Genomic DNA, 23,802 nt, shown 5'->3' on the forward strand with positions numbered 1-23,802 from the left:
TCATTCAATGGCTTGTAATTTGTATGTTTCAAGGAAAATGACTAATTTTGCACTCACTGATTGCAACGATATTGGATGCCAGTCCAGAATGTCCTTAAAATACATAAGTTCCACGTTAAAAAAATCAGTGCTGTATTCATGTCAGAGTCTCTGTTAAATGTCTATGAAAACCCAGATGGTGAACAGGAAGCAAAGACCAAAGAATAGAAGACAAGTAGAAGCAGAGCCAAAGGTGACAGAGTGTCAGATAGTGAGAGGTAGAAAATATGTTAGATTGGGAAAGGATAGACGCAAGGAACTGCAGGTGCTGGTTGAGGAAAAAAAAGACCCAGTGTGCTGGAGTAACTCAGTGGGTCAGGCAGCGTCTCCGGAGAACTTGGATACATGATGTTTCAGGTCGTGACCACTCCTCAGACTGATCAGTCTGAAAAAGGGTCCTGGCTCCAAAATGTCACCTATCCATGTTCTTCAGTGATGCTACCTGACCTGTTGAGTTCCCGCCACACTTTGTGTCTTTTATCACAGTGTTCTGGATGGTGTGAACATCAATAAGAAATGAGTTTTGGTGGATGCTGGTTCAACTGGATATGAGTTATTTGCACTGACATCTGTGTTAAAAGATATAACATCTGTGGTGAGTCCAATAATATCAAATTTAATGCTGTGAAGATTTCTGCCACAGCCTACACGCGGGATAGACAGAGTTGACGTGGAAAAGCTTTTCCCACTGAGAGTAGGGAAGATTCAAACAAGAGGACATGACATGAGAATTAAGGGACTGAAGTTTAGGGGTAACATGAGGGGGAACTTCTTTACTCAGAGAGTGGTAGCTGTGTGGAATGAGCTTCCAGTGAAGGTGGTGGAGGCAGGTTCGTTTTTATCATTTAAAAATAAATTGGATAGTTATATGGATGGGAAGGGAATGGAGGGTTATGGTCTGAGCGCAGGTATATGGGACTAGGGGAGATTATGTGTTCGGCACGGACTAGAAGGGTCGAGATGGCCTGTTTCCGTGCTGTAATTGCTATATGGTTATATGGTTATAAGACAATAAGAACACATGCATCAGGCTGTTGTCCATCGACTGCAGCTTAGCGTTCAACACCATCATCCCCTCTAAACATCGTCAAACTCAGGGAACTGAGTCTCTGCTTGTCCCTATGTAATGGGTCCACAGCTTCTGCAGATTACAATTAGTATGAATTGTTTACAATCCTTCCAGCTCTATAAACACAGGAGCACCTCAAGGCTATGAGCTCATTCCCCCACTCTACCCTCTCCATACCCATCATTGTGCAGCTCGAAACATCACCTATTCCTTTTCTCCAGAGATGCTGCCTGACCCGTGGAGTTGCTCCAGCTTTTTGTGTCTACAGCTCCAAAGTCATCTTTAAATTTGCCGACGATATAACCGGTGTTGGACAAATAACGGGTAATGATGAGTCAGTGTACAGGAGGAAGATTGAATGGTGCCAGAACAACAATCTTTTTCTCAAGGTTAAGAACAAGAATGTGATTGTTGACTTCAGGAGGAGAAAGCCGTGGGTCCACTAATTCCCCCTCACCAACAGAATGGTGCTGGAGTAAGTCAAGAGCTGCACGTTCTTGAGCGTGCATGTCTCTGTGGATCTGTCCTGAATGCAGCATATTAATGCAATCATAAAAAAAAATGCCTCTCAATGGCTCTACTTCCTTAGAAGCTTGAAGGGATTTTGTATGTCACCAAATACTCTATTAAACGTCTACAGGTGTATGATAGGGAGCATACTGACTGGTTGCATCACGACCCAGTTTGGCTATTCGAATGCCCAGTAGTTGACAGAGTTGATGTGGACAAGCTTTTCCCTTTGAGAATAGGGAAGATTCAAACAAGAGGACATGACTTCAGAACTAAGGGACAGAAGTTTAGGGGTAATATGAGGGGGAACTTCTTTACTCAGAGAGTGGTAGCGGTGTGGAATGAGCTCCCAGTGGAAGTGGTGGAGGCAGGTTCATTGGTATCATTTAAAAATAAATTGGATAGGCATATGGATGAGAAGGGAATGTAGGGTTATGGTATGAGTGCAGGCAGGTGGGACTAAGGGAAAAAAAGTTGTTCGGCACGGACTTGTAGGGCCGAGATGGCCTGTTTCCGTGCTGTAATTGTTATATGGTCATATGGTTAGTTAGGAGGTTACCGAAAGTGGTAGATCCACTTATCACAGGTTCTGACCTCTCCAGCATCCACCACAGGAGGCGCTGTGCAAAATGAAAGCCAATATCATGAAAGGCCTACACCATCCTGGCCACGCTCTTATTTTGCAAGTACCATTGGGAGGAAGGTACAAGAACCTGAACACTCTGACTACCAAGATTAGCTTCTTCTAAGCAACCATCAGGCTCTTCAACTCCACACAACGCTATGATTCGGCTGCTATAATCTTCAATGGACTGGGTCTTTGGCTCCACTACAGATTTAGGTTTTTGCGCTATTATGGTTAACTAATATTACGCTTATTAATTTATTGGATTTTTGATTATTTTATATTAACTGTGTGTTATTGTATATACAGGCCTATTGAGCTGCAGCAGTAAGAATGCCATTGTTCTGTTGTTGGTACAAGTTAACCTCTAACTCATTCTAGACTCATTCAAGTTCACCCTAACTCATTCTAGACTTTCATTTTCCCCACCTCCTAAAAGGAGAAACACTGTCATCTGCTGGCAAAATCTGGTATTGAATGAGGCGTCCATTCCAGATATTTATACCCTAGAAACATCAAATTCTGCAGGAGTAGGCATTTTCGAGCCCCACCGCCATTCAATATGATCTGGCTGATCATCCAACTCAGTAGACCCCCTGATCCCCTTAGCCACAAAACACTGCCATCTGCTGGCAAAATCTAACTGGTATTAAATATAGAATGAGGCGTCATTACCCTCTGTGGCAGAGAGTTCCAGAGATTCACCACTCTCTGTGTGAAAACATTTAACTTTTGTTCTCAGGAACTAATCTATTTAGTCTTCGACCGGGATTGGCCCAAAACAGGGTCCAATCACCTCCAAAGAGTGAATAAGGAGTTCAGAAAAGAGCTTTAGTATTCTTACCAGTTTTTCTTTCTGCCCAGAGTATGTGCAGCATCTCTGGAGAGAAGGAATGGGTGAGTCTGAAGAAGGGTCTTGACCCGAAACGTCACCCATTCCGTCTCTCCAGAGATGCTGCCTGTCCTGCTGAGTTACTCCAGCATTTTGTGTCTATCTTCGATTTAAACATACACCTTCCGATACATATAGCATTGTAGCATTGAAGTCAAAATAAAACAGCGATTCTCACAATGAAAAGTTGGCACTAAATGCAGCAATTCAAGTTTATTATTTTACAAATTTGACAGATAGCAATCATTTAGGCTCTGCTGATTTTTATCAATTATATTAGCAGGTCTGGATACAATTAGGGAAGTTAGGGCAGACATTTTTAAAGTGCATAAATAATACAGCCTGGTGCAATAATCGAGAGCAAATGGGAGGTCGACAAGAAATGTTTTGAATGGCTGTTGTGATTTGTCTGTACATTATAATTTCACTATTCACAATGGGAATTATTTTGTTGATTAGTGAGTATGAGGTTTAATGACATTTATCAAGATTTACTGATTTAAAAATCGAAACCTGTCAAAACTATTTTTTGTTTTGACTTCGTCAAACAGTAGCGAAGTAAAATTAAAACCTTTAATTTTGTTCAACATATATTCAGTCATAGCAGAGATATATTCATTCAACATATATTCATTCAGCCAGAATGCTGCCTGTCCTGCTGAGTTACTCCAGCTTTTTGTGTGTCTTTTCAGTTTAAACCAGCACCTGCAGTTCCTTCCTACATATATTCAGTTAAGTCAGACCACTTGAAACATTAGACTCTTGATGTCTAAAAACTTGAGTGATCATTGCCTTGACTTCTATTAACCAAGTCTCGCATTAAGCAATCTGAATAATTTACCCTATTGAAGGTCGGAATCATAGAAACATAGAAAATAGGTGCAGGAGTAGGCCATTAGGCCCTTCGAGCCTGCACTGCCATTCAATATGATCATGGCTGATCATCCAACTCAGTATCCTGTACCTGCTTTCTCTCCATACCCCCTGATCCCTTTAGCCACAAGGGCCACATCTAACTCCCTCTTAAATATAGCCAATGAACTGGCCTTGACTACATTCTGTGGCAGAGAATAATAAGATTAAACGAGAACCTACCAGTTTGAAGTTGTTTTCTCATCTCAGTCCTAAAAGATTTCCCCTTTATCCTTAAACTGTGACCCCTTGTTCTGGACATTCCCAACATCGGGAACAATCTTCCTGCATCTAGCCTGTCCAACCCCTTAAGAATTTTGTAAGTTTCTATAAGACCCCCCCTCAATCTTCTAAATTCTAGCGAGTACAAGCCGAGTCTATCCAGTCTTTCTTCATATGAAAGTCCTGACATGATCATAGCATCTGTGTTCTAGACAAAGGTGCTGTTCAGTAGATTTGTAAGACTGCATTCTTGAGTTGTTTCTTCTTAGGCAGTCTCTCTGGATCATGGATCACTTATTTCCACACTGGGTTTGTAGATTGGCAAAAGGCTAATGAGGCCAATGTGACAACAGCAGACACACAAAAAAAATAGCTGACAAGAATGGGAAGTGGGACATTGATGAGGTGAGGCAAACCTATGTAATCCACGTAGGGCTTTTGTGGGTTCCTAATATATGGAGGTTCTCAATACCACCCTGGGGCCAGTAGGAGACGGACCGGGGTATTGCGTCAATGTCGGCTGCAAAAGACGCCCCTGGAACATAAAGATGGTTGGGCAAGGATAGGGTCGTCGGTTCATGGGTCAAAGGCCAAGGAGGAGACCCTGCAGCATCCTGGGGTTTACGTGGATCGGGAGCCGCTACATTACATCAAGCGCGTGGACTGGATTTTGGACATTTTGCAAATGGCGCCGCCTTATGGTGACTCATGCACGTGTGATCTATCCAAAAATAATTTCACTGTGCAGTGCACAGGTGACACAAACGCACCATTAAACCATTGATTGCCCCATCTCTATTTCTGAGCAATCATGGTCATAGGAATCAGGATGTTGCATTTCGTCAAGGAAAGCCTTCCTGGTAATCTAAAATAGATACAAAATGCTGGAGTAACTCAGCGGCACAGGCAGCATCTCTGGAGAGAAGAAATAGGTGATGTTTTGGGTCGAGACCCTTGTTCAGACTGAGAGTCAGGGGAGAGGGAGACACAGAGATATGGAGGGGCAAGGTGTGAAAATGAGATCAAATGGGGTGAGGTTCAAGGACAATGTAGAATAGATCATTGTTAGCTAGGGGAAGGTGAAATTTACAATTTTTTCCCAAAGCCAATTAAGCTACAAACCTGTAGATTTTTGCAGTGTGGGAGAAAACTGAAGAGCCCAGAGAAAACCGTCATGGTCACGGGGAGAACGTTCCCCGTAGATGTTACTGTGGATGGCTGGATTGTAATCATGTATTGTCTTTCTGCTGACTGGTTAGCACACAACAAAAGCCTTTCTCTGTACCTTGGTACACGTGACAATAAACTAAACTAAACTGAACTAAACTTTTGTATTGTATTGTATTGTATTCAAATTTATTGTCATTGTCTCAATTTGAGACAACGAAATGAATTTCCCTTACAGGCAATATCATAAAAAAAAAATCTCAAAAAAATAAATAAATAATAAATAAATAATAAAACATATTAAAAATAAAATTGAAATTGAATTAAAAAAAAGCACAAACACAGAAAGTCCACGACACAACATAACATAAATGGCACCAAGGTGAGGATGGCACCATAGTCCAGCCAGCCTCCCTTAACTCATCATTGCCTGTTATTTGCCCAACAACAGTGGTATTATTGGTGAATTTAAAGATGGCATTGGTGCGTTTCTAATAGTGATTTATGGATTAGATTCATTTAGAAATTGTGCCATAAGTAGTCATTATAATCGACGTTTATCATTCCTATGGCAGGGCCAAAGTGGAAGTCCGGGACTTGAGGGAATAACTGGAGACAATGGTCGAACAGGGAGCACTGTAAGTTATGCTTTGTTATTTATCTAACATAACAGGATCACCAGGGAATGGACAGCCTGTAAATTAAGGATGCAGGTTTGCTTGGGGATAAGATCAACATTTACAAATTTCCAAGGAGAACAAGTGATGGTACTAAAGAGCATGATAAACTTGAAAAGAACCACGGCCATGTGTTTGACACCAAATAAATTACTTTTGAACTGTGTTCATTTGTAAAGTTGGAAGCGTTACATATGGGTTAGTACGTCCAGTCATTAAAAAAGAACACTGCATCATAAATCTTAATGCAATCCAGAGATCAAAAGCTCTAACATGCATTGGATACTAGTTATATCAGTAGATGGGATAAAATAATGTGGAAACATTTATTCAGATAAGATCGTATGGAAACAAAAAAACTTGACAGGCTCATTAGAAATAGAGGAATTGTGAAACGAATTGGAAGATGATTAGAAAAGGAAATCCCTAAAGTAATGGGAGGGAATTTTGGGCAAGAGGTTAGAAAGTAGCAACAAAATAGATTTTTCTTTTGGTAAATTTGGCAGCTGTATAAGTATATTTATCACAACAAAAGAGTTAGCTTGGGGTACTTAAGCATCTTAAAGATTAAGCATCTTGCATGGCCGAATTTAACAGAAGGCAAAGAAAGCAGTAGAAGAGATGAGACCAAAAAATACCATCTATTCTTGCATCTTGCTATAAGGACTTTAGTTAGTTCATTCCAAAAGAAACTAGGGTGCTGGCCCAACCCAGCATTCACCTCTTTGGAGATCTTTGAAATATCCATAATTGGACTTTATTGGACATTATCTTGCAGTAAATAATATACTTGCATCTGTACACTGTGGCCGGCTTAGTTGTAATCGTGCATAGTCTTCTCGTTGACTGGATAGCACGCAACAAAATAGCTTTTCACTGTACCTCAGTACACGTGACAATAATAAGCTAAACTAACCAAGGAGAGCACTGGGTGCATTAAGAAGGAGAACCAAGATCAAAACTTACAAGTTATGAAATGCCAATTCACTTGATGTTTTCAAGTGAGAATTAGATTTGGCTCTTAGGGCTAAAGGAATCAAGGGATATGGGGGGGGGGGGGGGGGGAAGCAGGAACAGGGTACTGATTTTAGATGATCAGCCATGAGCATATTGAATGGCGGTGGGGGCTCGAAGGGCCGAATGGCCGACCTGTACCTATTTTTCTATTTTCTATGTGTCTATGTAAGCTTTTTGATATGCACATAGATATGTAGAGAATGGAAGGACATGGACTATGTGCAGGCGGATAAGGGCTGCTCTTGGCATCATGTTTGCCATACGCATTATTCTGAACAAGACACTGTTCCTGTGCTGTATTGTTCCATGTACTGTTCTATGCTCCACTTTTAGTTAATAAATAGTTGGCATTGTTATGCAATTCTGAATTAGTCATTTGGGTTATTTAACAGGGTCAATCTGGGAATTCTGGAAAACAAGGTGTGAGAGGAATAGATGGACCCCGTGGAATAATGGTGAGTTCATTTTATTTTGTTCTTTCTACTAACGCATTTTCAGGCAAAACATTTAAATTTAAATGGCCAAAAAAGGCGAAGAGGTTTCAGGTTATAATCAGATTGTTTCAGATTGACACTTGAATATTAAAGTGTGAAGCTGGCTATATTTTGGTATCCTGATTAAAGTTAACATTATGGGCAATTGCTGTAGGGACTCTTATTATCCTGTCAGACTGTCATGAATGAGCTGATATAAGATCTAGTAATGAGTAAATGAGCAATCCACTGCTAATTATTGCACAATTTATCTGCAACCTTATTTAATTTGTGTAGTCATCCACTTACAAGTACTTGTCAAACTCAAAACTGTTTTAATACAGGGTTTAAAGTGGTCAAATTTATTCATAGTTAAATAACACTAGTTTCTGAGATTATTAGGAAGATTCTGCAGAGAACAAAAATTTAGACACTGTAGCTAGCGCACGCGGATATCGAAACCGGCGTTCAGAAGCCGCTGTCACGTGACTCGGGAGGGGCTGCTGGTTTCGTGCGGTTTTTCACTTGTGCGTGTTAGTTCAGCGCTGACCACCGTTGTGGGCAGACGTGTCTGAAAAGCCTGTATGCTGGATACTGAATTTTCGAATCAATATCTGTTGAAAACTCCAGTAGTCGTTTCTCAGACCACTAAAATGGCTTATTTAACAGTCTGTACACTTTTTGTTTAAAATGCAATAATTACTTTGTGTGGGATACAATAAGTACTCAGGAGGAAACAGGTAGTCAATAGTCAATAGTCTATTTAATTGTCATTTGGACCCCTGGAGGTCCAAATGAAATGCCGTTTCTGCAGCCATACATTACACACAAATAGACCCCAGACACAACATAATTTACATTTTACATAAACATCCATCACATAGCTGTGATGGAAGGCCAAAAAAACGTATCTCTCCACTGCACTCTCCCCCCCCTCCCCCATGTCAGAGTCAAAGTCAAAGCCCCCGGCTGGCGATGGCGATGGTCCCGCGGCCATTAAAGCCACGCCGGGTGGTGCGAGGTCGCACACCGGGTCTTGGTGTTAGAGACCCCGGTGTGCGCTCGCAGAGTCCCGCGGCCATTCCAAGCCGCGCGGGGCAGTGATGTAGGCCCTGCTCCAGGAGCTCTTCGACCCCGCAACTCGGGCGGGAGAAGTCGCCGTTGCAGGAGCCCTGAAAAGCGGTCTCCCTCCAGGGAGCCGCGGGCTCCCGGTGCTGCCGTCCGCAGACCCGCAGTAGCAGCCTCCGCAGCAGCAGCGGCAGCAACAGCAGCAGCAGCAGCGGCAGCGGCAGCGCTCCTCCACCGCTCCACCCGCTCTGGTCTCGGCCAGCTCCGCGACGGTGAGGTGAGTCGGCACCAGAGTCCCCGGCTTCTTCTGTTGGAGGCCGCTCCTCGTTGCAGCCCCAACGACAACTGAGACCCGACGAGAAGAGGTCGGGTCTCCAGTGCAGGGAGAGATTTAAAAGTTTACCCCTCCCTCCCACACACACCCCCCCCACACACACACCCCAACATAAAATAACAAAAACTACATATAAACATAGACAAAAAATAATAAAAACGCGGACAGGCTGCAGAGGCCGCTGCTGACCAGAGTCGCGCCGCCTACCGGATCGACTGTAATCGCTGAAGTTAATGGGAGCGTGGTGCAGTCCTTGGTAGTATGTCTTCACATAGAATTCCTGAGTCAAAGAGCCGACGGGGCTACTTGGTAATATTGTCAGTGCTGTTTATGTGGCAACTATTTGCATACCTTGGGAATGCAAGCAAAGACTTTCACTGTGAATTGTCCGATGTGACAATAAAGTATTCCATTCCAATCTAATCTATTTAATTAATTACACCTTGCAGCCCAGTCGGGGCTATGTATGTACTGTAAGTAAGTTCACTGATTCTTTCTGTGGGGAACAGTGCATAAAAGGCACAGCTGCCAGACTGAATGTACATTAAAGGTTCAGAAGAATATGGGGTAAATGCAGGCAAATGGCTGTAGCTTGTTTATAAATCTGGTTGGCATGCATGGATGAGTTGGGCTGAAGGGCATGTTTTGGTACGGCAGGACTATATTGGATTAAAACTGAAATACAATGCTGCAGCCCCATTATTATCTCCTTGGAACATGGCTTCTCGTTTTATTAACACATCAGATTTGGTTCATCAGGTTTATTTTTCTCGCTACAAAGCAGTTCTAATAAATAAAGCGTTAATAACCGCACCGTGTTTGTGAACAATGGAACAAAATTTGAACTTCACACTTTGCCAACCGGCCTATTTAACATTGTTGCCAATGAATATAATTAGAACAATATTTGCTACATCGAATGCCAAGATACATGAAAATAATGAAGCGTTAATACCGATAGTCCAGGCCTTTGATGATCTGCGCCAGACCAAATGTTCTGCCACCTTGAAATGAACTTCACACTTTTGCCAACCGCCTATTTTAACATTTGATGTTAATTAGAAATAATATTTGAATCTGCGCCAAGATAGGAAACATAATGATGGAAAATATCACTGATAGTCTATGATTAATGACAGACCAAATTCTTCTGCACCTTGAAATGACACACAATGTGCCACCTGAGGTAAGCATTTAAACATGAAAAGGAATAGCACTAAATGTAATTTCTGGCCATTTAAAACAGGCATGATGCTGGGTTTCTATCTTCATATGAAGAAAGACTGGATAGACTCGGCTTGTACTCTACAGAATTTAGAAGATTGAGGGGGGATCTTATAGAAACGTACAAAATTCTTGAGGGGTTGGACAGGCTAGATGCAGGAAGATTGTTCCCGATGTTGGGGAAGTCCAGGACAAGGGGTCACAGTTTAAGGATAAGGGGGAAATCTTTTAGGACCGAGATGAGATTTTTTTTTTCACACAGAGAGTGGTGAATCTGTGGAATTCTCTGCCACAGAAGGTAGTTGAGGCCAGTTCATTGGCTATATTAAGAGGGAGTTAGATGTGGCACTTGTGGCTAAAGGGATCAGGGGGTATGGAGAGAAGGCAGGTACAGGATACTGAGTTGGATGATCAGCCATGATCATATTGAATGGCGGTGCTGGCTCGAAGAGCCGAATGGCCTACTCCTGCACCTATTGTCTATGTTTCTATGTTTGAGTTAGAGTGATCCATATCCATCATGTACATTCATTTAAAATCAATGCTCCCAGTATTTATTGGATTGGGGTTTCAGAATAGATATGGGGAAGGGGAAGTGGAAGGGGAAGGGTTTGGAGTAGAATTACGATGCAGGATTTTTCAAAAGCTGTGGAATTTTAACACAGCTGCATTTGGAAACTCTGTCAGGCTCCTTGACGGAAAGGCAACCTGGCTGACAACACTACGCTTGGCAAGGGATTCTGAAGCAAAGGAAAGGGTAAATTATAGTTTGCAGTGTGAGACAGTGGGGAAAACGTGAATGTGGCAAGAAGCTTATTGGTGGAGTGAAGTCGAGTAAGTTATGTCAGAGCAAACACCAAGGGGGGCTATTTGTAGATCTTGGAAGGGTATGAGGTCATGATGTTGCAGAGATGAAGGCCACAGGTAGGGATTGCGAACTGGTCAGAAGTTGAGTGATGGGAAGCCAGAATTGAGTGATGGGAATTCACGATTGTGATATTTGGCTAACGAACAAATATCGTTCTTTGGCTAGTCGAGACTTAGGATATACGTTCTTTATTTTTAGGCTTAAAATAAAGGAATTATCGAGTATTTAATACACAGCCAAATAATCGAAGATCTCCCAAGTCACGTGGAGCTGGAATGACGAGCTTGCCAAAAGTCCGCAAAAAACTCCCGCGCTCACTTGACCACGCCGGCCAATAGCAATAGTTTGATATTACTCAGGCCACCACTAGGTGCCGCTACAGTTCCTTGTTAAAATGGAAGCAGGAAGGTTCCTTAAGTTTTCAACAGTGCACGAGTACTGAGAACAGATTGTTTTCATATTCTTTTAACAACAATGCCGATGATTTTGTTCACAATGAGTTGAGTCCTCAGACATATTTTTAACTTTTTACTTCCCGTTGACTTTTGGTCAATCCAAAATTATCTCTGGCGTTATTTTGGTTGAAATTCAGATTTGAAATTTGCAGAGCATATTTGCAACTGTGATTCTGAAAAACAAAATGCACCGATTTCCTTAGAGAAACTGACCGACCTGAGGTTGTTTGTTTTGAGACTTTTCCACATTTGTGGATGACATCTTTTTCAAATGTAGCATGTTGGAGAAAAAGTTGTAAGAAAATTGTACATCTCTATTTCTAATTGTTTTTAACCACTCAGGGGATAGATGGCAAGCATGGATTTGGTTCCCCTGGACCAAAAGGCAGAAAGGTAATTTAAATTATTATTATTATTATTATTATTATTATTATTATTATTATTATTATTATTAGTGGCATGTTTCAGAGGTTTCGCAAGCTCAGTGGAAATGTGGATCAGTGACTTGAACTGCTGTTGCTGTCTGCATCTCTGTGAATATTTAAATAACTGATTTTAAAACTATTTTCTGTTTCTTGGTTTGAAAACAATTTGTAGGTGTTTCTGATGTTTGGAAACAATGGTTCTACTTAAATATGTATCATTATATAGTCCTTACCTTTTTTTTAAATCCCATACTTTTTCGCCTCACTCCCTCCCTGACTCTCTTCTCCTGACCCTGGCTGACCTTGTACCAGTTTGTCCTTCCCTCCACTGAAAGTTCATTAACTAGCTATACAGTTCATCACTACGTATCCCTCTTGACCTCACACCTGCTTCTATATCTAACCAATTTCAAACAACCTGCCTATTGAGTAATGAGGAAGGGTTGGTTAGCAGTCTTGTTGTGCGTGGCCCCTTGGGCAAGAGTGACCATAATATGGTCGAGTTCTTCCTTAGGATGGAGAGTGACATTGTTAATTCAGAAACAAGGATTCTGAACTTAAAGAAAGGTAACTAGAGGGTATGAAACGTGAATTGGCCAAGATAGACTGGCGATTGATTCTTAAAGTGTTGACGGTGGATATGCAATGGAAGGCATTTAAAGACTGCATGGATGAACTACAACAATTGTTCATCCCAGTTTGGTAAAAGAATAAATCAGGGAAGGTAGTGCATCCATGGATAACAAAAGAAATCAGGGATAATATAAAATCAAAAGATGAAGCGTACAAATTAGCCATAAAAAGCAGCCTACCAGGGGGCTGGGAGAAAAATTCAAAATCCAGCAGAGGAGGACAAAGGGCTTAATTAGGAAAGGGAAAATAGATTATGAAAGATAACTGGCAGGGAACATAAAAAACTAACAGCAAAAGCTTTTATAGATATGTGAAGAGAAAAAAAGATTAGTTACAACAAATGTAGGTCCCTTGCCGTCAGAAACAGGTGAATTGAACATGGGGAACAAGGACATGGCAGACCAATTGAATAACTACTTTGGTTCTGTCTTCACTAAGGAAGACATAAATAATCTGCTAGGATATAGCCGGGGACCGGGGGTCAAATGAGATTGAGGAACTGAGTGAAATACAGGGTAGTCGGGAAGTGGTGTTAGATAAATTGAATGGATTAAAGGCCGATAAATCCCCAGGGCCAGATAAGCTATATGCCAGAGTACTTAAGGAAGTAGCCGCAGAAATAGTGGATGCATTAGTGATAATTTTTCAAAACTCTTTAGATTCTGGAGTAGTTCCTGAGGATTGGAGGGTAGCTAATGTAACCCCACTTTTTAAAAAGAGTTTTGAATTACAGATCAGTTAGTCTAACATCGGTAGTGGGGAAACTGCTAGAGTCAGTTTTTAAAGATGGGATAGCAGCACATTTGGAAAGTGGTGAAATCATTGGACAAAGTCAGCATGGATGTATGAAAGGTAAATCATGTCTGACGAATCTTATAGAATTTTTTGAGGATGTAACTAGTAGAGTGGATAAGGGAAAACCAGTGGATGTGTTATTTCTGGACTTTCAGAAGGCTTTTGACAAGGTCCCACATACGAGATTAGTATGCAAACTTAAAGCACATGGTATTGGGGGTTCAGTATTGATGTGGATAGAGAACTGGCTGTCAGACAGGAAGCAAAGAGTAGGCGTAAACGGGTCATTTTCAGAATGGCAGGCAGTGACTAGTGGGGTACCGCAAGGTTCAGTGCTGGGACCCCAGCTATTTACAATATATATTAATGATTTGGATGAGGGAATTGAATGCAGCATCTCCAAGTTTGCGGATGACACGGAGCTGGGGGGCAGCGTTAGCTGTGAGGAGGATGCTAGGAGGCTGCAAGGTGACTTGGATAGGCTGGGTGAGTGGGCAAATGCATGGCAGATGTTTCAAGAACTACACAACATGATCCTGGTTACATTTGCTGTATTCTGTCCCAGGCGATGTGTTTGCTTTCAACCTGACATAGTCCTACCGCCTAAATTATTGGAAGTATAAACATAATTTCGCTTCAGCACAATTATGCACTTAGCATTCTTTTTCTCTTAATTTACCTCTGCTTTCCAATTTTTTAATTAGAGTTAATGCATTTTAGTATTTTCTTAAAAAAAAATCTTTACAATACTCTTTATTTGCTGCAATGAAAGATGCATCATGGACATCTTAAAATGGGCTTTAGCATTTACTGTTACAGAGAGTGGTCTTATACTCACTTGAGATCCTTGAATGTAAACTTTCAATGGCAGAAGGTAAACCCCAAGGGCTTAGATACAGATTGGCTGCAGTATACAGGCAGTGTGTTCACATTGCAGCTGCAATCAATATCCTAATCCATGCTCCAAGGATGAGTGTGCAATTGCCAAAAAATCAGCAATCTAGGTGCTTGTATAAATTCAACATTTAAGTCATTGGAGGGGAGGAACTCCCAATGACCAGTGTCATCTCCCTCAACTACCTGTTGTTTGATGATAATCTGCCATGTTTAATGATGCAGTTTGATTGCACTTCATGCAGAGGATGCTGTTGTATTACATGTAAGCATGGGGGTTGGCATCCGTCCATCTGTGAGAGATAATGGTGCGGCTTTGATGTTGTCCTGGTTGGAGACCGCAAAGTTTCATCTACAGTTGCATTTTTTGCCATGGCTGACTAGGCCTATCCTCCCACATTTAAGCATAGAAATCCACCACAAAATGTAAGCACACATTTTGACGGGCTCTGCTTCTGATGAAAAGTTACCTTGATTTGTATTTGGATTGTTAAATCAGATGTGGATGTTGGTGATGCAATGAATTGTTAAAAAATGTAAAGTTTTCCAAATTCATTTCCAAGCTGGTTTGATCCATGTTTCAATATAATGTGATGCTGGTGCCTGGGGTGGAATACAAATTTGCATCTTAGCCCTAACATAAGGATGCTAGGAGACTGCAAGGTGACTTGGATAGGCTGGGTGAGTGGGCAAATGTTTGGCAGATGCAGTATAATGTGGATAAATGTGAGGTTATCCATTTTGGTGGCAAAAACGGGAAAGCAGACTATTATCTAAATGGTGGCCGATTGGGAAAGGGGGAGATGCAGCGAGGCCTGGGTGTCATGGTACACCAGTCATTGAAGGTAGGCATGCAGGTGCAGCAGGCAGTAAAGAAAGCGAATGGTATGTTAGCTTTCATTGCAAAAGGATTTGAGTATAGGACCAGGGAGGTTCTACTGCAGTTGTACAGGGTCTTGGTGAGACCACACCTGGAGTATTGCGTACAGTACAGATTCTCCAAATCTGAGGAAGGACATTATTGCCATAGAGGGAGTGCAGAGAAGGTTCACCAGACTGATTCCTGGGATGTCAGGACTGTCTTATGAAGAAAGACTGGATAGACTTGGTTTATACTCTCTAGAATTTAGGAGATTGAGGGGATCTTATAGAAACTTACAAAATTCTTAAGGGGTTGGACAGGCTAGATGCAGGAAGATTGTTCCCGATGTTGGGGAAGTCCAGGACAAGGGGTCACAGCTTAAGGATAAGGGGGAAATCCTTTAAAAACCGAGATGAGAAGAACTTTTTTCACACAGAGAGTGGTGAATCTCTGGAACTCTCTGCCACAGAGGGTAGTCGAGGCCAGTTCATTGGCTATATTTAAGAGGGAGTTAGATGTGGCCCTTGTGGCTAAGGGGATCAGGGGGTATGAAGAGAAGGCAGGTATGGGATACCGAGTTGGATGATCAGCCATGATCATATTGAATGGCGGTGCATGCTCGAAGGGCCGAATGGTCTACTCCTGCACCTAATTTCTATGTTTCTATGTTTCTATGTTTCTATAACGCACAATTAAATGAATTCCCTGTAGTTACTTTAGAAGCCTGAATAATTTTATCAAATTAACGAATATGTGGGCTCCACAGATTAGCACTGAACATAATTATTATCACTTCTTTGGGCTTCAGATCAGCTGCCATCTATTCAGAGTTAACACTATTTTGCTGGTTGCAATGAAGCTATGGCCAAAAAAGCATACAAATGGCTCTACTTCCTTAGAAGGCTTAGGAGGTTCAGCATGTCCCCAACAGCCCTTACTGAATTTGACAGATGCATTGGAGAAATCATATTATTGGGATGCATTACAGCCTGTTTTGGGAATAGCTCCATCCAAGATTGCAAGAAATTGCAGAGTTGTGGACATAGCCCAGACCATCACCCAAACCTACCTCCCTTAATATGAATAACATCCTTGTATAAAGAACGCATGCTTAAGATATAAGATACAAGATACAAGATACATTTAATTGTTATTTGGACCCCTTGAGGTCCAAACGAAATGCCGTTTCTGCAGCCATACATTACAAACACATAGACCCAAGACACAACATAATTTACATAAACATCCATCACATTGCTGTGATGGAAGGCCAAATAAGCTTATCTCTCCACTGCACTCTCCCCCCCCCAATGTCAAAGTCAATGCCCCCGGCTGGCGATGGCGATTGTCCCGTGGCCATTAAAGCCACGCCGGGTGGTGCGAGGTCGCACACCGGGTTCTTGATGTTAGAGCCCCCGGCGGGCGCTCGCAGAGTCCCGCGGCCATTCCAAGCCGCGCGGGGCGGTGATGTAGGCCCCGCTCCAGGAGCTCTTCGACCCCGCAACTCGGGCGGGGGAAGTCGCCATTGCGAGAGCCCCGAAAAGCGGTCTCCCTCCAGGGACCCGCGGGCTCCCGGTGCCGCCGTCCACAGACCTGCCGTTGAAGCCTCCGACTCTCCGGTCGGGCCGCAGCAGCAGCAGCAGCAGCGCTCCTCCACCGCTCCACCCGCTCCGGACTCGGCCAGCCCCGCGACGGCGACGGTGAGTCGTCGGCACCAGAGTCCCCGGTCTCTTCCTGTTGGAGGCCGGTCCTCGTTGCAGCCCCAAAGATAACGGCAACCCGACCAGAAAAGGTCGGGTCTCCCGTGCAGGGAGAGATTTAAAAAGTTTCCCCCCCCTCCCACCCCCACCCCCCCCCCCCACACACACACCCCAACAAAAAATAACAAAAACTACATAAAAAACATAGACAGAAAATAATAAAACGCGGACAGACTGCAGAGGCCGCTGCTGACGAGAGTCGCGCCGCCCACCAGAATAATGAGCGCACTTACATTTTTTTAGTGTCCCTTGGAGGATATTGGGTAAGAATATGGATTCAAACCAAAGCCTGTCATCTTAAAATTTGCACCATATCAATGATTTAATAATAAAAACAATCTCAAGTGCATGAGGCTACCTCCTGCCTTTGTGCAGAAAAGAACCCTAGAGTGACTCCTGTCTTAAAGCCCTGTTTCACTGTACGAGTTCATTCAAAGAGTTCTCCCGAGTTTACCCTGATTCGAACTCGGAGATTTACGGTAATGGCCGCTCGTCGGTACTCGGGGCTCTCGTGGACATTTTTCAACATGTTGAAAAATCTTCACCAGTCATCCCGAGCTTACCGCATTTCCCGAGTACCTGCCGTTAGCGTTACGAGCCGCTAAGAGACGTCCACGAGCTCCGATGTACCCACTACATTCATTCTCCGTGCTTACCATGAGTTTGATTTTTTTTTAAACTCGGGAGAGCTCTTAGAATGAACTCGTACAGTGGGACAGGGCCATAACTGTCTCAGACCTTACATCTTTCTTTGGGCAGCAATAGAATTGGTTACCCAGCTGACCAGAGAGGAGGAGATGAATATAAGGATGATCCCCCTTCCCCACAATCCCAGTTCCTTTCTTTGTTACGTGGGTTTTTTGGACTGGTTTCTATTGCATTCAAATGATCTGCATGTCTCTATGGGGAAGCCCTGAACATCCCAGGTCAATGTAAGTGTTGTGGAGATGTGGGACCTTACTATGGACCTCTGGGCCATTTTCCTCCGCTTTACACAGACTCTTTTGAGATAAAGTTTAGGAAGTATTCATTAATTCTTGCTTAATATGTTACAGATTAAGTACAGTGACATTTTAAGTGTTATGCAGCTTTACAAGTAAATTAATCAATAGCATCGCTGATCTGCATGGTTTTTACGTGCTTGGACTAAAGTTAATGTATTTACATTTTATAGGGAGGACAAGGAAGCTCTGGATATCTTGGTTCGCAGGTAACTAGCAGTTTTTATTGTCTAAAGGGCCTGTCCCATGAGCATGCGACTCCATATATTAGAATTGCATATATTCACCTCCGTGTGAATATAATCCCGCGCGGGGCTCCGAAAAACTGACCGTGTTCAAAAATTCCGTGCGACAACGGCCTGCCGGCCCGCAGCCGCCTCGACGCCGTACGCACCGCCTCGACGGGCATGCGCAGCGTCTCGACGCCGGGCGCAGCGTCTTGACGCCGGACATCATGCGGGAACCTCCCGCGGACTTCGCTTGAACTTCGCGTCACTCACTCGACCTCCGCGCAGCCCCCAGTTTGGTCGCGCTCGCCGCATGCAGGCACATGCTGGTGGGACCGGCCCTGTACGGGGATCACTCGACCCCCACGCAGCCCCCGCTTCTGGTTTGGTCGCGCTCGCCGCATGCAGGTGGGACCGGCCCTGTACGGGGATCACTCGACCCCCGCGCGGCCTCCGCTTCCGGTTTGGTCGCGCTTGCCGCATGCAGGTCGCATGCTTGTGGGACAGGCCCTTTACATTGTTTTTAGAGGTTTACTGCTAGTGACCACAATTTGTATATCATGCCAACAGGGGGCCGATGGAGAACCTGGTATTCCTGGGATAGAAGGTCGCAAAGGAATCAGAGGCCGCAGGGTAGGATATTCATTCAAATCCAAAATGAAGAATTATGCATTCTGCTGAGTTTTATTGTCTTTTTCCCCCGCCTTGTTCCTGTAAGATCCTATACTAGATTGAAAATTCTGTCAATGTGTGCCTGGAGGTGCACTAGTGTGTCTTTGTCACGTGGTCCATCCATCTGAATAGTACAAGCCACAGAACAAGTCCAGCAGTATGATTACGTGTACTTCCTTGAAACATGGTTTCTGGAACCATCGATGACCAGAGGACATTGGTTTAAAGCAAAGGGGAAAAGATTAAATAGGAATCTGAGGGGTAACCTTTTCGCAGAAATGGTGCTGGGAGTATGGAACGAGCTGCCAGAGGAGGTAGTTGAGGCAGGGACTATCCCTATGTTTAAGAAACAGTTAGACAAATATGTGGATCGGACAGGTTTGGAGGGAAATGGGCCAAATGCGGGCGGGTGGGACTAGTGTGGCTGGGACATGTTGGCTGGTGTAGACAAGTTGGGCCAAAGGGATGACATGGTTGGCTGTCTGTTGTTCTGCTCCGCAGTCACAGGCTGGGCTCTTGCGGAGCCCCCATCTCCACACGCTGCCATTGAAACGCCCAACTCCAGTACCAAGTCTGTTGAACTTCACCCATGCTCCTCTGGGGAGGTCAGGTCCTGGACAGCTTTTATCTGGTGAAGCAATTCATTCTTCCCCCGCATAATGAAAGCATGGAATAATCTTCACCATACCATAGTTACCCAACCAGATACAACTAAATTTAAAGTAGCTCTTTCTTCCCAAAAACCCTTTCTGGCTTACTAGATCCTAAAGAAACTACAGATATATTTAATAAACTTCAATAGAAGTGCTCATAAAACCAATCACCACACTGTGATTTTTGTCCCTTCTCATACCGCAGTGACTAGTGGGGTACCGCAAGGCTCGGTGCTGGGACCGCAGCTATTTACAATATACATCAATGATTTGGATGAATGGATTCAAAGTAACATTAGCAAATTTGCAGATGACATAAAGCTGTGTGGCAGTGTGAACTGTGAGGAGGATGCTATGAGAATGCAAGGTGACTCGCACGGGTTGGATGAGTGGGCAGATGTATGGCAGATGAAGTTTAATGTGGATAAATGTGAGGTTATCCACTTTGTTAGCAAAAACAGGAAGGCAGATTATTATCTAAATGGTGTCATGTTGGGAAAAGGGGAAGTACAACGGGATCTGAGATTCCTTGTTCATCTGTCAATGAAAGTAAGCATGCAGGTATAGCAGGCAGTGAAGATAGCGAATGGCATGTTGTCCTTCATAACACGAGGAGTTGGGTAGCAATGAGGTCCTCCTGCAGTTGTACAGGGTCCTAGTGAGACCACACCTGGAGTATTGTGTGCAGTTTTGGTATCCAAATTTGAGGAAGGACATTCTTGCTGTTGAGGGAGTGCAGCAGAGGTTTACAAGGTTAATTTCCGGGATGGCGGGACTGTCATATGCTGAGAGAATGGAGCGGCTGGGCTTGTGTACTCTGGAATTTAGAAGGATGAGAGGATATCTCATTGAAACATGTAAGATTATTAAGGGTTTGGACCCGCTAGAGGCAGGAATCATGTTTCCGATGCTGGGGGAGTCCAGAATCAGGGACCACAGTTTAAGAATAAGGGGTAAGCCATTTAGAACTGAGATGAGGAAACACTTTTTCACACAGAGTTGTGAGTCTGTGGAATTCTCTGCCTTAGAGGGCGGTGGAGGCCGGTTCTCTGGATACTTTCAAGAGAGTGCTAGATAGGGCTCTTAAAGATAGCGGAGTCAGGGGATATGGGGTGAAGGCAGGAACGGAGGGCTAATTGTGGATGTTCAGCCATGATGACATTGAATGGTGGTGCTGGCTCGATGGGCCGAATGGCCTACTCCTGCACCTATTGTCCATTGCTTATTGTCTATTTTCTATCTATCTTAATTACATGTCATCAATACTGATAATTTTGATAATTTCAATGTATGAAAAAGTTTCAGTCACAATGGCTGTCAAATCAAAATGAAATGTTGCCATTATTATTTGTGGATGAGAAATAATGTAATATTCTTATACAATTAGGGTACAGCTGGCTGGGATGGTGAGGCTGGAGATCCAGGTTCGATTGGGCCTCCTGGAGAAATGGTAAGTTGTGGCCTTGAAAGCAGGAAAATTAGTAGTGCGTTTAGTTTATATTAGTTTATTTATTGTCATGTGTACCGAGGTACAGTGAAAAGCTTTTGTTGCGTGCTAACCAGTTAGCGGAAAGACTGTACATGATTAAATCGAGGCTTTCACAGTGCACAGATACATGATAAAACGAATAACGTGAATAAAGTTTAGTGCAAGATAAAGCCAATAAGGTCCGATCAAAGTTAGTCCGTGGGTCTCCAATCATAATCATATTCATAATTTATTAGCCAAGTATGTTTAGTAACATACGAGGAATTTGATTTGCCATACAGTCGTGCCAATAAAAAGCAACTAGGCACACAAAATACTTTTTAACATAAACATCCACCACAGTGACTCCTCCACATTCCTCATTGTGATGGAAGGCGAAAAGAAAATTCAATCTCTTCCTTTCCTTGTTCTCCCGCGGTCGGGGGCATTGAGTTGACCTGTTTTCCGCAGGTCCCGCGGCAACAGCTTCGTCCGCTGGACTGGAGGGCGGCAGCTTCGACCGCCCCGGGCCGTGGGGCTTGAACCGGCCCGTTCGCGGGGCTCGGTTGAGCCGCGGGACGGACTTACCATCAACGGCAACATCGGAAGCCTGGATCGCCTCAACGCAGAGGGAGGAGAAGGAGGGAAGAGACAAAGACTTTTGCCTTCCATCACAGTGAGGAGGACCTGGTAGACTCACTGTGGTGGATGTTAAATATGTGTTTATTGTGTGTTTTGTTATTTTATTCTATGTTATTACTGCAAGGCACGAAATTTTGTTCAGACTGAAAAGTCTGAATGACAATAAAGGATACTTTACTTTATTTTACAATCTTGGCTCCCATAGCCCGAGGTCGGGGGCTTCGAGCCTTCCATTGACGGGACGATCTTGGCTCCCGTAGCCGGCGGTCGGGGGCTTCGAGCCTTCCATTGACGGGACGATCTTGGCTCCCGTAGCCCGAGGTCGGGCCCTCCTCATTGGGACGATCAAGCTCTTGCATCGGGGAGATCTCAGCTCGGGGAGATCTCAGCTCCCCCACGCCGGGTGATCGGATCCCGGTAGGTAGTAGTTCAGCACTGCTCCCTAGTTGTGGTAGGGTGGTTCAGTTGCCTGGTACCAGCTGGGAAGAAACTGTCCCTGAATCTGGATGTGTGCGTTTTCACACTTGTGATTGATTGCAGGATAGAATTTTTTAACTATTAAGAAGTAGTTAGGGCCAGTTACTTGAGCATGGCTCTAGAAGCAGTCTTCTGCTTGTAGCCTGCTGAGGCCAGATGACCATACAGAGTGTGGTGGGTATAAGGAACAAGTTGATATTGGAGGTCATTGAGGCAGGCACTATACAACATTTAAAATACATTTTTGACAGGTACATGGATAGGAAAGGTTAAGAGGGTATGGGCCAAACAATTGGCAGGTGGAACTAGTGCGGATGGAGCATCTTGGTTAGCATAGGCAGGTTGGGCCAAAGGGCCCGTTTCCATGCTGTATGACTCCACGACTCTTGTGACTGAGTAGGAAACAACAGTTGAACTTTCTGTAAACCCACTTATGAACAATAACTATTTTACAAAAAAAAAAACCGCTGTTCATATGTGAAGAAAAGGTGTTTGGAAAAGAATGTGTCACATATCCATAAACAGCTAAATTTTAATATCTTACATAGAAGGGGATACTTAAGAAGAATGAGAAATTAGACTATTTAAAATGTATCTTTCCTTTCCACCAGGGCCTCAAAGGACAACCTGGCCACAGATCACAAACGGTATGTAACTGCTTGTACGTTGCATTATGGAGGTGGAATATCAGGGGAAAATATACAATTAACGGCATGACCACTGACAGCATTGATATATGGAAATAGCTTGGTGTCCAAGTGCATAACTGAAGGTGGAATGTCATGTTGATAGGGTGGTAAAGAAAGCTTTTGGTGTGCTGGCCTTTATAAATCAGAGCATTGAGTATAGAAGCTGGGATGTAATGTTAAAATTGTACAAGGCATTGGTGAGGCCAATTCTGGAGTATGGGGTACAATTTTGGTCGCCAAATTATAGGAAAGATGTCAACAAAATAGAGAGTACAGAGGAGATTTACTAGAATGTTGCCTGGGTTTCAGCAACTAAGTTACAGAGAAAGGTTGAATAAGTTAGGGCTTTATTCTTTGGAGCGCAGAAGGTTAAGGGGGGACTTGATAGAGGTCTTTAAAATGATGAGAGGGATAGACAGAGCTGACGTGGATAAGCTTTTCCCATTGAGAGTAGGGAAGATTCAAACAAGAGGACATGACTTGAGAATTAAGGGACAGCAGTTTAGGGGTAACATGAGGGGGAACTTCTTTACTCGGAGAGTGGTAGCTGTGTGGAATGAGCTTCCAGTGGAAGTGGTGGAGGCAGGTTCGATTTTATAATTTAAAAATAAATTGGATAGGTATATGGACGGGAAAGGAATGGAGGGTTATGGTCTGAGTGCAGGTAGATGGGACTAGGGGAGAATAATTTTTCGGCACGGACTAGAAGGGCCGAGATGGCGTGTTTCCGTGCTGTAATTGTTATATGGTTATATGGTTATAACTCCCTGAAAGTGGCAACGCAAGTAGATAGAATGGTAAAGAAGGCATGTGGAATGTTTACTTTCATAGGTTGGGGCATTGAGTGCAAGAGTTGGGATTATCATTGTGCAGCATTAAAGGACATTGTTTCGGCCACATTGGCATTACCTGTGGTTCTGGTCACCACATACAGTCTGAAGAAGGGTTTTGGCCCGAAACGTTACCTATTTCCTTCACTCCATAGATGCTGCTGCACCCGCTGAGTTTCTCCAGCATTTTTGTCTACCTAGTGAGGATGTAGTTGTTTTGGA

The 23,802-nt window shown here is 43.5% G+C and overlaps 1 protein-coding gene across 1 annotated transcript in view; it reads left to right on the top strand.

The window, feature by feature from the left end:
* Positions 1-23,802, top strand: part of LOC129706624 (collagen alpha-4(VI) chain-like) — a 55,068-nt gene that overhangs the window by 7,875 nt on the left and 23,391 nt on the right. The window contains exons 3-9 of the mRNA XM_055650985.1: positions 6,012-6,074; positions 7,523-7,585; positions 11,895-11,945; positions 18,096-18,131; positions 18,720-18,782; positions 20,862-20,924; positions 22,673-22,708. Of these exons, the coding sequence (XP_055506960.1) occupies positions 7,583-7,585; positions 11,895-11,945; positions 18,096-18,131; positions 18,720-18,782; positions 20,862-20,924; positions 22,673-22,708 (252 nt within the window). The 5' untranslated portion in view covers positions 6,012-6,074; positions 7,523-7,582. The remainder of the gene's footprint in view (positions 1-6,011; positions 6,075-7,522; positions 7,586-11,894; positions 11,946-18,095; positions 18,132-18,719; positions 18,783-20,861; positions 20,925-22,672; positions 22,709-23,802) is intronic.

Source organism: Leucoraja erinacea, chromosome 2, assembly GCF_028641065.1.
Source record: "Leucoraja erinacea ecotype New England chromosome 2, Leri_hhj_1, whole genome shotgun sequence".
In the NCBI taxonomy this organism is placed as follows: Eukaryota; Metazoa; Chordata; class Chondrichthyes; order Rajiformes; family Rajidae; genus Leucoraja; species Leucoraja erinaceus.